Source organism: Oxyura jamaicensis, chromosome 19, assembly GCF_011077185.1.
Source record: "Oxyura jamaicensis isolate SHBP4307 breed ruddy duck chromosome 19, BPBGC_Ojam_1.0, whole genome shotgun sequence".
Taxonomy (NCBI): Eukaryota; Metazoa; Chordata; class Aves; order Anseriformes; family Anatidae; genus Oxyura; species Oxyura jamaicensis.
In genome coordinates, this window is record NC_048911.1 from 6345745 (window position 1) to 6365813 (window position 20069).

Sequence of the window (20069 nt, forward strand, 5' to 3'; positions counted from 1 at the left end):
CGCGCTTCGCAGCTCCCCGTGCTCGGTGGGCCCGACCCGGGTCTGCACCCCGCGGCCCCGGCGAGGCTGCAGGAGTCGCTTTTGGACACGCACCGTGGCGTGCAGTGGCACAAACACCCCTGCTGACGGGGGCTGGTGGCAGATCTGTGTTCAGGACAGCTTTTGTTAGCCGTGTGCACTCCAAGACGTTCCCAAGCGGCCAGCTGGGGCTGAAGCCACCCCCAGCCTCACCCGACTGGCAAAGCCTGGGGAATCACCGGAAAAATGAGAATTTCCCGGCATCGCCTCCGGCAGGGCCGCTCCCAACACTGACAGCAGGACTTAGGGAACGCTCGCCCCGAGGCTCTGCGCCATCCCCGGAGCTGCCGGTCCCGCCTGCCAGCAACCAGCAGCAGGGATTTGACCCAGCTCAAAGGCTGCCACGTCCAAACGTGCACGGCTCCTGGCTAGCTCCCGAGAAAGCGTGCCCCGCCGAGCTGGCAAGCCAGCTCCTCAGCACGTATATACAGAGCTCTGGGCCAGCCCGGCACCAGCTGGCTCTTGCTGCAGAGGGAATCGTGCTGTGGGATGCACAAGTGGAGTGGGGCTGGAGTGGTTTCCGAGGGAAAAGAGCCCGAAGGTGAGCGGGGCGCGGTGCACGTACGGGACACCTGGATAAAACGGGGCGCAAGGGGTGTGCCAAAAGAAGAAAAAACGAGGCTGACGGAAACATGAAGAGGAGTTTGGTGCACTGCAGCGGGGCAGGATGATGCAAAATGGAAAATATATTAAAAAAAATATACCCTGTCCTCAGCCTGCGCGGTCCTCAGGTCCTTCACCTCTTCCCAGACAAGGGAACTCGTGGCCAGCGAGGGGAGCAGGGTGCCCAGCACACACGCTGCCCCGGGAGCCCGGCTCGGCGCACGCAGCAGGCACGGCAAGCTGCCGCTAGCATCCCACCCAGGAGCTGCGCGCGCCCAGCCGTAATTGTGTCAGCCGTTATTTACAGCGGGGGAGGAGGTGTGAACAGGGCTTCCCGAGAGATTCGCTCCAGCCCCGAGCGCAGTTTCACCAGGACAATCGCAGCGGACGCGGGGCAGCCGTTCCGCCGCCGCTCCCCTGCCCCCCGGTGCCGGAGGTGGGCACGGTTTTTTGGCAGCCTCAGACCCGGGGCGAGCCTTGGTCAGCGCCTCGTGCCTGGAGCAAAAGCTGAGGAGAGCAAAGCGCCTGCAGGACAGGGGCGTTCGCGGCGAGCCGCCTTCGCCGGGGCAGGAACGGCGAAGCGAGGAGCTTCCCTTTCAACACATCGGCTCGCTGCTCTTCTCCGCACAGCTTCCTGCGGGACCCGGGCTGCGGGGTGTCGCTTTGCAAAAGCAAATGCCAAACGTGAAGCAGAACCCGTGCCTCCTCCATCCCCCCCCCCGGGGAGGCAGCAGAGCCCAGACCCCTCATCCCGTAGCTCCTGCAGCGACCCAGCCTGTGCCAGCCCCGGCTGGTGACAGTCCCGTGCTGTCACCCCCAACGCTGCTACTTGGAGAGGGGCAGAGCCCCGAGGCCGTGCCTACAGCGGAGCTTACCTAACACTTTCCATTCGAAGGCCCTGTTTTTAGCTCCTAACAACTTTGCCAAACTTTAACCATTTAGGCCGCGATCCCCCATGCCAAAAGCTTTCTTCGAGCTAAATTTATTGGGAAAATTTCATCTAAAAAGGGTCAGCCATTTGCCAGAATGAGGTTAGGGAAAATATATTGTTCTTCTCGAGTTAAAAACGCTCCGACCATTTCAGTGAAATCCCCAGCACCTTCACACTTCGGAGCAGGAACCAGAAGTTTGGCAGGGGACGGCTGCGGGCCTTGGGCGTGCCTTCTGCCACCTCACTCCACCTTCACTTTGCCAAGGGGCGAAAATCCGAGCGTTAGCAGACAGCTCGCACGTGCCAGCCGAGGCAGCGGCCGCTTCATCCGCTGGGACTGCCGACGGGAGGGGAAACCAACCGAGGGAGGACAAAGGAGAGGGAGCAACGGATAGAAACAGGGTGCCGAAGCAGCAGGATGCGGTAGCAGCGGGGCCGCACGCTGCTCTCCAGCCCCAAACCAACGCCCGACGTTAACGCCCTGGTGGGGCGGGCGCCGCCGGGGCCGATCCAAGATTTCGGCGCCCACCGAGGATCGCAGATGAGGTCGGCCTGGTTCCACGGGGGGAGCTCGTTTTTCTAAAGATGGTGGGAATTGCGCACAAATTACACGCCAAAAACAAAACCAGCAAACCTTCAAGGAACACAAAACTGAGCATTCGGGAAGATGAGATTCGGAGCTGTGGGGGCAACTTCAAGTCAAGCCCATCGCACTCACACACTGGAGGGCAGCCCAGCCCTAACCACATCTCATTTTCGCCCCCCAGCCCCGGGGTGCCGTCTTCAGCTGACACAAAACGAACGGTCCCCAGAGAACCTCCTCCTCGCTGGCTGCCTGGCCCCAGTGACACCGAGGGGATCAGCTCTGCAGCCAAGGGGCGAACGCAGCTCATTAGAGCTCTGCTTTGCAAATGAACGAACGCGGCCCGGGCAGGACCGTGTATTTAGGGTGCCTCCATCTCCTCCGTCTCGAGGTGAGCGTTGCGACCCTAGGAAACCCGTCAGTTCCCCAATATCTCCGCTGCTCTCTGTAAGCTTTAGAGGTACCGTGCCGAAAGGCATCCAGAAGGGAGATGCTCTGAGACAGGAGCCAGGGAGCTGCTACCCGAGTGTTTGGACCCGAACTGCCCAGCTCTCCCCGTGCTTCACGAAGCGCTGAGGATAGCGGTAACACTGCACCAGCGACTTCTCTAGAAAACTCCCACGGGCAGGAAAAGGAATTTTACAAGCAAAAGCACAAAAGCAGAGGATTTTTTTCTGCCATGTCATCGTCCCCTCCATCGCAGGAGCCCTCACAGCACACCTCAAGCGAGTGAAGCGCTGCAGGGTGCGAGCTCTGAGGCTCACCCTGCTCGGAGGAGCCCTCGGGCACGCACACGGCCACGGCCAGGTCCCTGGTGGTGAACGGGGGCCACGTGCTCCTCCTCAGGCAATTTGGAAAGAAAAAAAAAAAAAAAAAGAAAAAATCAGCCCCGAGCAGTGCCACGCAAAGGTTCTCAGGTGTCGGGTGAGCAATTCCCTGCTGGAAGGGCTGAAACCACAGGCACAAACCCACAGCACACAGGGAAACCGTTCCAGGAAGTCTAACATCCGAGCCCCGATATTAGCAAACGTGATCTCAGCGCTCCCACAAGGCGCACGCAGCCGGAGCCTCGGGTCCCCAGCCACCGCGCGCACAGGGGTTATCGAGCCCCCTGCCACCGGGCTCAGCCCGGAGCAAGCACAAAGCTTTAACCTTCTACGGTCGCTAACAAGCGTAACGGGTTGATGCCAAATTCCTCTTTCCTCCCGTGACTTGAGATGGGATTGGCATGACCGTGAAGCTCCCCGCAGCTACCGTTGCTGCGGCGCTCCCGCCGCCGCCGTCTGCGGGGAGAAGCAGCCCCGAGCTCGCCGGGCTCTGCCCCGGGGCACCCCGGCACCCCTCCGAGTTTCCAGGCCAGCGCCGCTCCGTTTCCTGCAGAGCTTTGAAAACCTGTTGCAGTTCCAAAGCGAGCTTCGATTTCACTGTGACCAGCAGCTCGGAGCCTCGTAGTTACTATACAGCCGAATAAAATATTTTTTCATAAATTTAACGCCAGCATGTCTGTGTTTGGAAACTTTGAAAATCCATGTTGTATGGTTTACTGCACTGGAAAAGGTGCCAACAGAGTTTCAAAGGAAGGGAAGTGTATAACTGTTTCCTTTCAAATGCATTTTCCAATGGGATCCATTGAGGGAAAAGGCTGGAACTAACTAAAACATTATTAAAAACTGTTATGAAAAGAGACAGAGAGATGGAAAAAGATAGACAAAAAGTCCAATACGCAGCCGAGAGGGAGGGAGGGAGACAGGCAGCGAGAAAGGGGATACGGGCAGAAAGACACTTTGGGTGGGGAGAACGGGGCGAGACGGGGAGTTTTATCTGGCAGTCACCGGTCGTGGTTTCATCTTGTTGCAGATCAATTGATCGGGACTTCGAGCGCTGCTGGCCCGGTGGCACAAGGCGAACCACAGAGTTGGCTGCAGGCGCGGCGCTCGCGAACTGCTGACCTTCAGTTTTAAAACCAAAAATATTCTCCGGGAAACAGTCGCACCGGGTTCCAGGCCGGGCTGCCAAGCGCAAACAAGCACTACTAACCTGAAGCAACGCCCCGAGCCCTCACCCCGAGCAACAACCGGGACTAGTAACCTGAAGTAACTCCCGGCTCCGGTTCCACCGGCGTTAACCCGGCGTGACATGTGCGCAGGGGCTCGGCTCGGCCGCCCGCACTGAGTGGAGCGGTTCGCTCGCCAATCGCTGACACGCCGCCGCGAGGAGATGCAGGCATGGTCCCAGACACGCCGCCGAAGGGCAGCCCCCGCTCCGCACCGACCCGCCGGCCGCGCTCGAGCCGCTCCGGCAAAACCTGGAAATCCCCAGACGGTTGGGGCCGTGCGGCGCAGCCGGCCCGGCTCCCAAACCTCCACCCCAAGTCCAGGCACAGCCCCGGGTTTGCTGCCCTACAAGTTAAGGGGGGGACCGAAAAGGGCTGGAAAAGCACCTCGGGGGGAAGACCCGGCGCTCCCCGGCATCGGGAGGGGGCCGGATCCCCGCGGCCCTGCCGGGCTTCAAAGAGCCAGGCTGGGGCGGGCAGAGCTGGGCGCGAGCCTGCAGAGCTCCAGGCCCGCGGTGCCGTGGGGTGCAGTAACCGTGGGCTGTAGCGCACATGTCGAGGGATGAGGGGAAAAAAATAAACAGACAGACAAAAGAATGAGGATGCTCTGCCAATTCCAATTGTGCAGCTTTTCTTTTAAATGCTTATCAAGCTGAGAAAGAGCAGAGTTCTTGGAAAACAAGGTTTCCTTTCTTCCGATGCCAGTGTCAAACACCCTCAAGGACGGGTACAGCACAGGCGCTCGCTGCCTGCCGCCCTCCCGCAGCCGCCGTCCCTTCCTGTCCTGTCCTGTCCCATCCCAGCCGCCCCTGGAAGGGCTCGCGAGCAACAGCCCCGGCGTTTCTGGTAAAAAGATCGTTGTGCTTTTTGCTTTTTGCTTTTTTTTTTTTTTAACGAATCTCCAATCTGGCTGGGTTCAAATCATGGCCAATCACCCACCGACACTTCTCGCTAATAAAATAAATTTTTACGGGCCCTAATTACTGCTTTCGCTGAACTGCTCTACAGGAAGCCGGAGCGCTGCGGCTCTCCAGACGGCAGCAGACGGCGAAGCGAGGCACCCGCGAGCGGAGCAGCGAGTGACTCAGAGGAGACGGGAGCTGGAAGGGGGGAGAGCTCGCGCCTGGCTGGAGCTGCACCGGTTCCCAGCGCCTCGTGCACGGGGCCCATCGCAGTGTGTGTCCCCCCCCCCAGCCCCCGAGGCACGGCACCCCGCTACCTGTGACGCAAGGCTGGCCTCGGGGCCGGTACCGTGGGCGTGAACGGGCGGTGAAACTGTATTTGGAAAGGGGACGACATTGTTCTTTGGAAACGGGATGAGATTGTTCTTTGGAAACGGCCGCACGGGTCGCGTGTGGCAGGGAGCCGGGGCTCTGGGCTGCGCCTCCCCGCGGGGCTCCGTGCCCAGGGGGGATCAGCCCCCGCAGCGGGGGGACCCCGAGCAGGGAGGGAGGGAAGGCACCACCCCAGCTCGGCTCCCACCTTCGGCTCTCTGCTCCATCTACGGTTAATTGAAAGAGACAGACGCGTAGGCCAAACCAGCAGAAATGTACAAATTCCTCCGCAAAACGTGAAGCGTCCGGGCTCCAAGAGCCCGCTCCCAGCTCCGCGCGCGCGCTGCCGGCACGGCGCGGCCCCGGGAGGACTTCCTGAGAATGAAAAACGAGCAGGAAACCCGGAGGTGACTGCAACCCGCAGCCCGGCCCTCCCGGCTCGAGAGCTCACCCGCGAGCCCCGGGCCGCAGCACGGGGGCCGGGGAACACCCGGCACGCAGCGGGAGGAGCGCCGGGGCGCAGCGCGCTGCAGCCCCCGCGGCCCCCGGGCTGCTGGAGTCTTTCAAAGCAGGGGCTGCCACGCAGGTATCCGGGCTGGGCCGGGGGACCGCGGCTCTGCTAGATTGATTAATTTTTTCTTTCTTAAGCGGGATTACTTTAATTTTCGAAGGCCTAATGGAGTCCAGCTGCGACGGGGAGGCGAGGCCGCAGCAGTACAAAGGCAGCCCTTTCCACGCGGGTGCAAGCTCGTACAACAGTCGCCGCGCACACGCGCGCGCACACACAAAGACCTATAAAAAGGATGCACTGCAGCGGGATATTTTTAGTCCTGACAATACAGCCCTAAAAATACGACTTTGCTAATACATCACTACAGAACTATTCCCAGTGTCCATTCAGGAACGGTTTTAAAACATTTATTTTTGTTTCCTTTTGCAATGGTCAGAGAGGAGGGAGAAAATAGAAACTCATTGATAAGAGGAAACGAGAGAGACATGAAAAATTGAAAACTACCTAAAAGCTCATGGAGAGGTTTATTTTATTAGTTCTTAATAAATATCTTGCAGATTTCCTCAGGAAATACACCAGATCACATGTAAAATAGTTTGGTACTGATGTCAACTGTGTCAGCATATGAAATCTATTAGGGTGAAGCCACAGCAGGGTGATCAGCGTGCTGAAAAACTGCACGGCACTGAGGCGAGGGGGGGCGGGGGGAATCTCACGGCCCTTCCAAATTCTTCGAGAGGTAAAAAAGTCAGCCAAGACGCAGAGAGAGAGAAAAAAAGATCCCACATCCTGCTTTGCGCTGCCAGCAATGTGAAGTGCCCAGAGATTAATTCTATGTCTGGCCTGGAAATGTGACTTTAAAGCATGGAGGGAGCGGGGAGGAGGAGGAGGAGGAGGAGAGAGGAACGAGAAGGCCAGGCTAACGGGGACTGGCACCGTGCCACCGACCCCCCCCCGCCCCCCCATCCCCTCCCCGAGCCATGTTTCAACGTAGACAGCAGTAAACCCCAGCAGACAGCAGCTCCGCGCGCGCTGCCAGGGCCTCGCACCAGCTGCAGCGCGTCTCGCGCTCCGCGCGCAGCCCCGGCGCAGATGGGCCCGCGAGCGGCGCTTCCGCCGCGCCTGCCTTGAAAGCCACCAGCACATGTGGCGGCGCTGCGCCGCTGCTCCCCGAGGCGGGCCGGGGGCCCCGCTGCCGGCACCGGAGCGTGAGGTCTCGGCAGCCCCTCGGCTCCCCGGGCCTCGCTCCCAAGGGTTGGTGCCGTTCCCAACGTGCCTTTGGCAGCCGGCGCCTCCTCTCCGGGGCCGTGCCGTTAGCCGGGGAGCAGGCGCGGCTTACGCAAGCTGCCCCGCGCCAGGAGCCGGCGGAGAAGCACCAAGAGTTCACGGAGGCAGGGTCAGGAGTTTGGGCAGGGGCTGCGCGCCGCTGGGGATATGGAATGAGGGACCCTGGCACGTGTTGGAGACCGGTGCCAACCGCAGGACGCGTGCCAAGGGCAGGGCGGACGGCTACGTGTGCCCTCGGCACGCTGCCTGCCAGCCGGCCCCACGGCCACGCTACCAGCAGCCGCCACACGCCGCACCCATCAGTGCCAAACACGGCCCTCCGCTGCCTGAAGCGCCTCAGCTCAGCGCTGTCGCTCACCTGGGGTTAAATGGCCCCGCTCCGTCCCCTCCTGGCTGCGAATCGAGGCGAGCGGCCCGTTAGCCGGGGCGAGTCCCGAAGGCCGCGTTGAAGCAGGGCAGCCCGTCAGGGCAGGGGCAGAGCCGGCACCCTGCTGCCCAGAGCCTGCCCCACGGGCACGCGTGGCCAAGGGCGGGCACTGATCGGGGAGAATCAAAGGTCTCCATACACGAGCCCATGTGGGGGGCCAGCTTCTAGCCTCAGCCACACGGATAAGTAGGAACACAGCCCCGGTTGTGCTCAGTCCCGACCTCAGCATTAAGGCAAGGGGAGACCCCACCGAGCCCCCCAGGGGTGATCGCTCCCAGCCGAAGCTCACCCGGTGCCGGGTACCCCCCGCTGCTGCCCGCAAGCAGGTGGGGAGAGGCCAGGGCTGGCACCGACCCCAGAGGAGAGGCAGGAGGGGAGCCCGCTGGGCAGCCCCCAGGAGGGAGGCGATGAACCTCGCCGAGCTGGCAGGTTGCAGCTGAACCCACACGGGGCATGGGCACAGGGCAGGCAGCCCTCCTTGCCTACACCTGGCAGGCTATAAAACAGCCCCACAAGCTCAATCAAGAGTTTTACAACTTCACAAAGCACCATAATTAGGCTAATTATCCAGCGTTCTCTCGGAGAATTAAATAGAAATACAGTAATTGACTCGGCGTTGCTTAGAAGCACGAGGAAATCAAAGGCGCAGCGCACATTAAAGAGGCAGAAACATCTCTTTAAAAGTGAGAGGATTTCCTGTCACGGTACGAACATCTGAAGCCTCCCCAAGCCGCTGCACCTGGGGTGACCCCGCTCCCGCTGCCTCTCGCCCCTCTCGCTGCACACACCAAAGCCGAGGCGAGGCAGAGCCCCGGGACAGCCGCGTCAGGCACCTCCCTTCTCGCCTCGCAGCAGGAGGACGGACGGACACTGCGTGCCAGCACTCCATTTCCTGCCTCTCCTTTCATACAGCGACGCTGCTTCTTCCCACTTGCCGAAAAGCAGGGGTCGAGGTTCGGCACAGGCAGAGCGAGCCCGCGCCTCGGTGGCACCGCAGCCCCTCCGAGCCGACCCCGCGGGGCGCCGGCCCTGCTCCGACTTGCCGTCGGGCCGCAGGAGCTTGGCTGGGAAGCGGACTCGGGCGTTGTGCTTACAAATCGTTTCCCTCCCTTTGTTGCCCTGAAACGAGATCTCTCTCGGTGTCACCCCCTTTGGTGGAACCGCTTCAGGGGCGGGCAGGAGCCCCCCGGTGCGTTCAGCTGGCGCCGCTCCCCCGGGGACCCGCGCCGCGCTCGGGCTGGAGGGCAGGGCTGGAGAGTCTGACACACCGGCAAGCGCTCGGTTTCACTGGAAACCTTCCCCTTCCCTGCCACAAAAAGCCTCGCTCGATCTCTTGCCTCCGAAGCCGGCGGCTAGATTTCAGAAACCTGACCTGCCAGTGGAAATTCCCTGCAGCGCGCTGCGCAGAGCAGCTCCTGCTGGCACCGGTGGCAGGGGGGAAAAACTCACGTGGGCTCTGCACACACGGCTCGCCGAGGAGTCTTGCATCAGAGGGCAGAAGCCAGCAGCCAGGAAAATAACTCCAATTACGGTAAATAAATCCCCAAATATGTGACAATTTGCCTTTTAAACAGGAAACAGAGGGGAATAAGCAAAGGAAGACTTTGGTCTAAACATTGCTGCCACCAGCCTCAAGAGCCCAAGAGCGAGGCTCTGAAGACACGTCTGGGCCAAGAGCGTTTTTACCTGGGCTTTTCTGATGTGTTTCAAAGGCTGAGACAGCTTCCTTCCCCCAAAGGAAAGGCGCCTGCAGTTCCCGGCAGCTGTGCCAACCTCCAGCTCTCCAAGCGCTCGGAGGAGCAGCCCTGGAGGGACAGCTACCACCCTCCGGACACGTGCGTGACCCTCGCGGGGCTCCGTGCGAGCGACAGCCCGGCGCGGCACAGGAAACGTGCGCTGCGCGGTCACGCACACCCGCACCACGTCAGCGCTGTTCTCCTGCTCACGGGCACGGCCAGGAACACCCATGGGCAGCTGACGGAGTGTAAAAGCCCTGCGCGCACACGCAGAGAGCTCTCCGTACCTGCGTGCTCTCGAGAGCCTCCACGGGAGCACCGGGGAGGCCGACGGAGACCGGGCCCGGGCGCTCCTCCTCCGGGTTTCCTCCTCCCCTGCTTCGCGCTCGGACCTGAGGCAAATGAGAAGAGCAGCGCCACGAAGGGAGGGGAAGGATGAATTTAACGACCGGTTCCTCTGGGCTTAAAGGCTTTGGGAAGCATTATGTCTTAGCAACACCTCGCGAAAGCCAGAGCCAGGCAGTCTCGTGGGGAAACGGCACGCCGTGGCTGCCAGGTGCACGCTCGACATCTCGGGACAGACGCTTCAGCCCGCGCTTGCTGCACGACAACCCCTCAGAAAGGGGATTAGAAAACCTCCTTGCGCCCAGGGGGCCGCGTTCGCCTTACACAACCGAGGCCCCAGGCAGGTGGAGGGCACTCGGGCTCCCCACGGGCACCCGCTGCGGCGGCTCAGCCCCCCGGCAGTCCCCACGTGCCGTGCCCCGAGCTGCCGCAGCCCACGGAGCTGCCAGCTCCAAGGGGCCGACCGCCCTAAGGTGAAGCACACATTTGCCATGCGAGGAGGCAAACCATGAGAAAATGACTCAGTTCTGCTCCCCAGACAGGGGAAGATCAAGTTGCTGCTTCTGCTATCTACAGCCTGAGGTTTATTACGCTTTGTTTTGTGCCTAATTTTAAAACTCCCCCAAACCAAGGCAGCCGTCCACAGCACTGCTTTATTTTTAAACTCACTCAGAGGCACTGGACTCCCTTGTGATCGTCTCCCAGCACCTCCTGCCTGCTCCAACACGCGAGATGTGGTTAGAGCCTCAAGAGAGGCCATTGAGATGCGGGCGCAGCAGCGGAGCGCTACGGGCTTCCGCCGAGCCTTTTTGTGACGCTGCAGCGAGCTCTGAGCAAAGCTGGGCTCCAGCCATCGGAAACCAAACCAGAACCATGAGGATGCTCAGAGACGAGGCCCGGTTCTGCCGCCGAGGGCAGACGCCAGCAGCTTCTGCAACCTCTCCGGGGATATTTTAAGGGTTTACGCTTTAGCTCGTAAGCCCGAGCAGCTGCGGTCAGCAAAGCGAAACGCGCTCCGCTCCGAGCGGGGCCGTGCGCGGTGGCAGGACAGCGGTGGAGCAGCCACTTGCAAGCAGCACAGCCTGAACCTGGGGGGTCCTGTGGGGTCGACGCGTCCCCTAAAGCCAGGCTGGGGGGGCTGAACACGCGTGGCAGGAGAAGGAAGGGAACCCTGCGCCTGCCAGAGGCTGCAGCCGATGCCCGCCGGCCTGGGGATCCTTTCCACGTCCACCAAAAAGACTCAGGCGAGGTCAGCGTCAGGCTTCCAGCCAGGCAGGGCTGCGCACGGCAGCGAACCCTTGCAAAAACTGCAGTCAGCGCTCAAACGAGTAATGATGGCGCGGGGTTAGCCAGGCAGGGCTTCTGCACCGGTACCGACCCGCTCGACACCGCTGAGGCGACACCGGTGACTGCACCGGGGAGCGGCACGCAACCCTCCCTCACTTCACCTGCCTTTAGAGCTGCCCCGGCCAACCTCTCCTAGGACAGCAAAGCGGGGCTGGAAGCAACCCCCAGCCCGACCCCGGCCGCCTCCACAGACCCTCCCCGCGCCCCCCGGCAGCGGGAGCGCCGCCCCAGCCGCAGCTTTTCACGGCCCGACCTTCGCCAAAGCAGCCCCGTAGAGGCACCGACCCAGCCACAACTTCGCCGTGCCTCCGCGCCCCGCTCAGCCCCGGGAAGGGGTAGGGGGGAACGCGGCTTCACGGCCGGCATGTGCTGAGGATGCACATATGGCGTGTCCCCCCCCCCCAGCTCCCCGCCTCCCCTTCCTCTCTCCACCTAAGCCCGACCTCCCTAACAAACTCCACGCGGCGCGCGCCGCCGCGGGCCCGGGAGTGCCAGAAGGCGGCCAGGTGCTGCGGCCCCGATGCTTCGCGCCCGCGGCCAGGCAAATTTGCTGGGATTTCCGGGAAGTGTCTCCAGGGTGCCCCGCGCTGCGCCCCCACCTCGCCGCGCGCTCGTTAGGAATGCGGGCCCGTCGAGGGGGCTATGGGGGGGCGGGGGGGGGGGGAGAGAGAGGGGAAGTTATTCTGGTGGTGGCCTATGAATAACATCCAGTGATTTATAGGAAGTATAATCCAATAATACAGTAAAATAAAACAGTGTGTCTGAGATGGGTTTGATTCCAGGAATTATAAAACAAATTATTAAAGAGAGAGAAAGAAAAAAAAAGAAAAAAAAAAAGCCTCAGAGAGGCCAGATCGGAGTAAATTGGGCACAGATGGGCTGCGAGGGGGTTTCTCCCTCTCCCCTCACCGAGATGCCCCTGCCGCAAGCACGGCTTCAATTAGGCCTTTCAGAAACCAGAGTTTTATTTCCCCAAATTACGGAATTAAAAAAAAATTAAAATTCTTGGAGTGTTTGTGGTCGGGATAAAGGGATCCAAAGCTCCTCTGCAACTTGATTGTGCAGATGGCTACCAAACTGTTAAAAGGGCCACCCCGTGAAGGGGCCGCCCCAGCTGGAGCCCAGGAGAGCCCCAAAGCCCCAGGAGTCACCAACCTCCCGCGACAGAGCGCTCCAGCGACCGCACGGCCCTGCCCTGCGGGGTGTCCCCGTCTCTCTGCCTCCTTGCCATGGGTGGGCATCCTCGCCGCCCAGGTTCAAGGTCCCCAGGCTGCTTTTTCACACCTCCAGCGCTCCCGCCACGAGCTGAGGCAGACCTCGCCGCGTGTCCCCGCGGACAAGGGGAGGTCGGGCTCACCGGGAGGAACTCGCTGCTCGGTGCCGCGCGGCGGGGGGGAGAGCTTCACGTGGGAATCCTTCGGCTTCCTCTGTCGGGGAAAACAACAGCCCCGAGCCATCTCCCGGGGTCTTCCCAGCGCTGCCGGGCTGCTCCCAGGCAGCCGCGACCGGCTCCGGCGGGATGAACGCGGCTCCAGCGCTCACGGAGCCGGCACCTGCACGGGAGGAGGCCGTGAAACGCCATGCGCTGCTCACAGCTGGCTCCGAAAAGGGCTTGAACACCCCGCTGCACCCCAGGATGTCAGGTTAGAGGAGCAGTGGGACACCTTGCAGAGACAGATTTAGGAAAGGGGTAGCCGCATGCAACGAGGGACACGGAGACGTTATTGCAGACGCGGTGACGTAGGGAAGCAATGCCAGGGCAAAGGAAAATGAGTCAAAAGCAAAGGGCAGACAGAAACTGCTGCCCACGAGGCTCCACGCTCCTCTGCTGCCCGCTGCTTCGCTGAAAAATTGGGACAGACCGAGCATAACGCGCAGAGAACGGGGGAAGCTGATACCAAGAAAAGGGCAGGGTAGGTGTGAGGCATTAAGGCCGAGTAAGAAGAGAAGTGTTTGCTTAAGTGTTTGATGGCTAATGCTTCCTTTTTTTTCAGTTCCCAAACCGGCGATCAGAAACGCCTGGCAGCTGGCAGCGCGTTACATCGTGCCCCAATTCCCCCCGCCACGAGCGCTTTGCCAACCCCACGGCTGCCGGCAGCACCCCCGGATCCCAGCATGAGGAACTCATCAGAAAACAGACACGGGGCAAGGCTGCGAGTTTCTCAGGAGCAGCTGTGGCTCCAGAGACCTGGAAATACATGGGAGGAGAGGGAGGGGAGCGCACGCCCCACGAGATATCTACCCCCAGACAGCAGGGAAAAGAGGCTCTGCGGCAGACCTCCCCCGCTGGCCCCAAACCCCCAGGATCTCCTCCCGCTACTGCGAGCTCGCAGCTGAAGGTCAGACATGGGCTGGGAAGGCCACAGCCACGCTCCGACCCCAGGTTCCCGGGAGGATTTCGGTAGGAGGGGATCTCTGGAGGTCGCTCGGTCCAACTGCAGAGCTCAGGCAGCCAAGCCCCGACCAGCTCCCCAGCGAGGCAGCCGGGGACGCAGGCAGGGCAGGAGCGCGCTGCCCCGCGCCCTCCACGCCGCCCACACGCTCGGATCGGGCCCCTCGCCCCCTCTCCCGCTGCTGCCCACGCGGCTGCAGCCCGGCGAGGTGGCTCCTGTGCTGGGCAACGGGAGCCCGCACCTTCCCGACGGCCGTGCCTGCTGCCTGCTCTGCCCGCAGCAACCCACACAGCGGGGGCAGGAGCCAACACCCCCTCTCTCTCCCTCTGTGCTGGGCGCTCGGTAATAATTCAGCAAACTTTCCTGCTCGCTTTTTAAACTCCAGGCTCTTTGCTTTCTGTTTTTTTTCCCCTTCTCTTCCGCACCCAGCTCCCAGCACTTCTCAGTATCACGGCGTCGGCACCGAGCCCAAGCCGGGCTCTGCCAGCACTCAGCGCACGAGCGCTCGGAGACCACCAGAGCATTTGCGCTGACAACAGGATTTGCTTTGCCAACAATATTCTTAGCCGTGTTTGAGGGTCGCCAGAGCAAGGAGCCCTCGGGGAAATCCTTTAAGGGCACGAAGCCTCAGGTGGCAGCCGCCGTGCCATCGGACCTGCGGGCATTTCATGACCACCACCTGCTCGGCAGGTCCCCAGCAGGGACGAGCTTTGCTTTTCTCTCGAGATCAGAAAGCTGGGAGCAGCTGGCAACGACTCACCCGGGAGGCAGGAAACTCCGAGAACACTTCTTTTTCACATGAGATAAAAAGTGCTCCCTTTCTGTCACTCACTCACTCACATCCACAGCTCGGCTGCGCACGGAAGAGCCGAGCCCAGTGGTCTGAGGGCTGGGATCGCTTCCAGCTCTGCCACGGGGGCTTGCTGCACGGCCCAGACAAATTTCTTCCTCTCCTTACCACCCGCTCCCGTCTGCAGCACAGACACGGCCATTAATATACCTACCGGGGGGCTGCGCAGAGCCATTGCTCATCATCGTAAAGCACTTTGCAGCTCCAACGTAAACACGCCGGTGCCGGTTGGCACCCGGCAGGAAGGAGGGCAAGGCCTCGTAAGAGGGCTGCCGGCTCACCCAGGGCTTCCCCCGCCGGGGGAAGGCGCCTGCGAGGCAGGGCGGGCACCCAGCGCGGGGATCGGCACGTCGCAGCCCTCCTGCTGCCGCCAGCTCGCTCCACGCGCTGACCTCAGCCCCCAGGCAGCGGTCTGACAAGTGGCCAAGTGGCTCACCAGGGAGAAACCTTCCAGCAGCAGCTCCTTGGGGCTCCGCCGGATCGCCCACGCGCTGGCTTTGACCGAAGGCCATCAGCTGGGGGCTTCCAGCTTTGGGATCCGGCTCCTAAGCCGCTGGCGTGCCCGACGCTGCCTCCTCCCAGCCCCAGTCCTGCTCCCAAGCGCGTGGCGCGGGCTGAGCCAGGCACCTGCTGCTGCGCGGGGACAAACACAGCCCCTGGAGGCACAGTTCCAAACCTAGTGGAAGGGCTTCTGCTTCGGTGGCATCACAGCACAAACCCAACACCAGCAGGGAGCACGCCGAGCCCCCTGGCTGGCTGGGCGGGCGATACCGGACGCCCTTCGTCCTCCGGGTGCCTTACCGTGGGGCGCAGCCTCCAGCCCAGCAGCTGCCATCGCACGGCTCTGCTGCCCGCCTGCACGGACGCAGCCGCAGGCAGCGCTGCTTCCCCAACAGCCCCAAACCTCCCAGATCCTTCCAGCCCTCTGGGTGCCGGCGTGGGCAGTGAGTGTGGGCACTGAGCAGGGCCCAGGCTAACTGCGGGGAGCGCAGAGCCGAAAAACGAAGCCCTCAAGCTCCAGGGAGACGCAGCGCCTCCGCACCGCGTTACACACCTCGCCGAGGCCCTTCTGCGCAGGGCAGGGCTCTTTTGCTGTCCCTGCACACGCCAACACCCTCGGGCATCCCCTCCGACTGCCCGTCAGCTGGGTAATTCCCCCCCCCCCGCCCTTCTCGAGGAGCCCCCGGCTCCCTTCGAGCAGCACGTGGTACCTTTGGGCTGGGAGTTGTACACCGCAAACATGTTGATTGCCACGAGCTGGAGCATGCGGGTGCTGCCGATGGGAGGGGGGCTGTGCTGCAGCAGGACCTGGAACTCCCTCAGGACCTCTTCGGCCACCGCAGGGAACGTCTCCATCCTGCAAAAAGAGAGAGAGGCTGCAGAGCACAGGCTATGCCCCGGGGCGGGCGGCCCAGCTCCCTCCGTGCCACCTTTCCCCGAGGAACGGGGGGACCCCCCCAGCTCTCGGGGGGCTGCCTCCGGCCCCTGAGCCGCAGGGAATCACCGCCTCGGAGCTGAAGGCGCAGGCGGTGCGAGGGAGACAGCCGAAGCCTTCCTCGGAGAGGGCAGCGAGGGATTGCTCTGTAACCGACAGGCAGCATTCCTCTGGCAGGAAAAACACGGCCTTTATGAGTCATTTCTGACCAACCATTTTTTTCTACTGACTTCTACCAAGCCGGGAGGGATGCCAAGAAGCAAAAGGCTCACTTGGACCAGGAGTGGCCCACGGGACAGAAACCGAGGCTGCAGAGAACTGCACACGCTGGTGCCACATTGCGGATGTGGCAGCTCCAGTGCCTTCAGTTCTGGCCAGAGCACGCTTCCCCCAGTGCCCATCCCCAGGCTCCTGCACCGGAGCCGCTCGCTCGGGACAGGAACCCCGAGATCCCCGAGCTCCACGCTCCCAGCACGGTGACCGGGTCCTTAATCCTCACCGCCTGGAGCCCTGCTTTGCCCAGGGGACAGCAATTTGCTGGGTGAACGCCCGGCCCCACGGGGCAGCTGGGCCCCGCGGCACTGCGAGCACTCGTCGGGACGCGGCAGTGCCACGGCCGGGGACGGGGTGAGCTGGTGAGCTTTCATCGCCGCTCACAAGCACCCGTGGAAACGTGACACGGTGATCCTGCTCATCTGGCGTCGCCGAGGGAATCGGCTGAGGTTACGTCGCAGAGCTCCCGGATCCCCAGCTGGAGCAGGGTCAGAAACCAAACCAAGCGCACAGAGGAGCGCAGGCAGGTCGCTAAAATCACTGCCACGTGGCTGCCCGCAACAGCCCTCCCCTGGGACCTCACCTGGTATCCCACAAAGGCATTTTTAGAACCAAGAAGCTGCCAAAAGCTTTGTAAATTAGTGGGGGGGGGAAATAAAAGGTTCTCCTGTCCCGTTGCCTCCTCTGCTGAGCTTGCCCCAGGCCCCCTCAAGGAACAAAGGCTGCTCCGGCAGCAAGCGCCAGCTCCGGCGATCGGTGACACTGAACTCGGGTGCCCACAACGGGAGGGAGGGAGCCCAAACCTGCAGCGGGTCAGGCGTCTGGAGCCAGGGCAGGCACCCTCAGGGGCCTCCATAGCAATTTCCTCTGCCTTTCCCCCGAGAGATGCAGATCTGGTGATATCAGCACGCTACAGGCTGGATGAGCGAGCCGCTTCTGGTAAGCCACATGGGCAATTCTGCCGGGCTTCCCCAACAGACTTTCAGGACAGTAACGGGCTCTATTTTTAAAGACAGAAATGCCTTTCTTCTTAACCGTATGTCGCGGCTGCCTTTCACCAGCCGGCTCCACCTGGCAGCAGGGGCACCCTCTTCTCCCTTGGCACCGCGTGCTGGAGCGCTTCGAGGCCCCCGGCACGTCCCCGCGCACGCGGGCGGGCACAACCGGGCTCCTTGTGAGTGGGGCTGGGCAGGACGGAGCGGCTCCCCCAGTGTAAGAGCGCTGCTCCCCCTCCAAGAGGCAACTTCCCTGGACTTGGGGCGCGGGCAGGGCATTAGAGCAAAGCCATCGCTTCTGGAGGCCTCCTAACTTTGAGAAGTCTCAGCCCCCGGCCAGCAGCATCCTCCTGGACACGGACGGGACACGGGGGATGGAGGACCCCTTGCAGGAAGGGTCGTTGGCGAGGAGATGAAGGACATTGCCACGGAATAACAAGAAGAAAGTTGTGAGGGCTCCCTCAGCCCCGCCAGCTGTGCTCTGATACCGCCGCACATCTGGAACGGCGGGCGGTAACCCCACTGAGCTCAGAACTGGCAGGTCAAGAACTGAGAGGAAGCTTTTAATAAACTGCTTACCTGCGGTTTTAGGAGCACAACAGCCCGATCACTGCCTCAGCAGCTCTTCCCTGCTCTTTACGGAACACTGGCTATAGATCCTGCCCGGAGAGGACTCGGCTGGCCCTCACCTTTTACCTATATCGAGCACGGAAGCTATTTAGCAGGGCTGGACAATTTCTCTTCCTGTGTCGTGGTATTACTTTCTAGTTCCCTTCTAAGCACTTGAGGGGATATTCTGCCATTAAACACACTTGGCTTTTCTAAATGACTGTCCTGGGAAGCAACCGCCTCAAAAGCTGCATCTTAATTTCACTAAAGTCTCGGGAGCCAAATGTGCAAGCAATCACTGCAACATCCCCATTAATCCCCCTGCTGGCACGCACTCAGCCCGGAGCTCGGCCGCGAGCGTGGCCCGGCGGAGCCGAGCACCAGCAGCTCCCTGGACGCTCTGCCCTGCAGCACAGACACGCTGCGGTTCCCAAACCTCGCAGGGGCTCTCGCGGCTTTCCTCTTGATTTCCTGCGGGCAGGAGGAGGACGTCGAGCGCTGCCTCGTCGCTGCGGGCCAGCCTGCTGCCCGCAAGCAGGTAACGAGGGGCTTGTGATTCAGGGAGAGATGCACAGCACCTGCAGCCCGTGCGTTGCCCTCCTCCTCTCCCTCGGACACGGCTCCCCAGCGGGTTTGTCCAGCACCGCCCCTGCTTCGCTGCTTTATGCAGGGTGTGAAGCCAAGCACGTGCCCCCCTGTCGAGCCGTCCCAGGGAGCGCATCGTGTGGGACAAGCGCCACGGCTTTAGGCTGCATCTCGGGGTCGGTGCTGGTGTCCTGCACCCTCTGCTTCCCCTCTCCTAGGAGGGAAGGGGACAGGTCCCTGCCGCCTGATGGCCAGGACCGCCTGTGGAACGGGGACAGCTCCACGGAGGTCTGCGGGCTGCGAGGCTGCGCTCTGCTCTCTGGGTCAGCAGGATGTCCCCCGGGCTGGGCCCGCAGCCCAGGCCTGGGTCAGGCTTGCTTTGCTTCACGGAGAGCTCTCCGTTATTTGAGAGCAGCTTACGACAGACGTGGCCAAGGGGCACTTGGTGTAAACCCGTTCCCACAGCTCTCAGCTGCGAGGCTTCCTCCGAAACGGCAGCGAGGAGACGAAGGGCGAAGCTGGTCTCGATGTGCTGGGGACCCTCCTGCACCCTCTTGCCCCCCAGAGCCCCCTGCCCGCTGGCTGCAGGTGGGGGCAGTGGGAAAGGAGGGGGAAAGTCCCGAGATCAACGGGGAGGGAGCAGGGTTTGGGGCCAGGAGAGGGAGAAAACAGGCTCCGGTCCCGCCCGTGTGCGGATCAGCTGGCCGAGCTCAGGCTCTGCCAGAGGGTCCTGGTGCACGAGCAGGATCAGGCCTTGAGGTGGGGGAAGAAAAAGCCCCAACAATAACCAGCGTGGACCAGAGGGCGGGTAAGGAGAATAGGAACCAGGAGGCTAGGCCTGCAAGAATTCACACCCTGTGCCCTCAGCTCCAAACACAGCTTAGTTGCTAACAATATTAAATTCCAAAAAGACTTGTAATGTAGGAAAATAAAATAAACATCCTGCACACTTACCCAATCCTGGTAAACAGCTTCCCATGGGCATGGAGAAAACTGAGGATGAACCTTTTGTTCAGCTGCATGGGAAAAAAAAAAGAGAGAGAGAGAGAGAGGAGAAAACAATTAAACTCTCTCCGATTTCCTGTGAATTCAGAATGTCCCCAGTGACAGAAGAACCTGGCCTGGATACTGGGGGTGGCACTGGAGATGGGAACCAAATGGACATGCCCAAACTCTTACAAACATCATGCATGCAGGCGAGGGCAAGTGCCAAACAGCTGGATGCGGAGCGGGGAGAGGGCGGTGGAGACACAGCACCCTCTGCCGGGACCGGGGTGCTCGCAGCAGCTCGGCTGGGCTCAGCGCCGCCAGCCCCGGGCACGGCGCAGCTCCGAGTCCAGGATGGGACCCGGCAGCTTCTGCAAAGGGCGTCCTGGGGCACGGTGCTCCCACCCGCGGGGGGGAAAGGAACAGATATAGAAGCGACTCGGTCGGTGCTCAGAGGCTGGCACGGAGCTGAGGGCAGCCCCCCTCGGTCGGGGCGCAGAGGGAAACGCTCACGAAGCTCAGCGGCAAAGCTCGGAGAGCTCCTCTGTGCCGTGCCGGGGTGGCTGCCAGAAGCGAGGGGTTTTGGGGTGATGCCGTGCGCCTTCGTTTAACCCCAGCCTTACGCAAAGGCAGAGAGGGGGCCCGAGTTTGGATTTACCAGCAAAGCCCCCGCGAGCCTGCAGCACCAAGCCTGGGGCAGGGCTCGCTATGGAGCTGAGTGGAGGCAGGGAAAAGTCTGAAGCACAGGGCGGAAAGGCAGCTTCCTG

At 61.7% G+C, this 20069-nt stretch overlaps 1 protein-coding gene across 1 annotated transcript in view; it reads right to left on the bottom strand.

Annotated features, from left to right (window-relative positions):
- SMG6 (SMG6 nonsense mediated mRNA decay factor) overlaps nt 1-20069 on the bottom strand; it is a 104912-nt gene that overhangs the window by 61341 nt on the left and 23502 nt on the right. The window contains 2 exon segments of the mRNA XM_035342863.1: nt 15630-15775; nt 19270-19331. Of these exon segments, the coding sequence (XP_035198754.1) occupies nt 15630-15775; nt 19270-19331 (208 nt within the window).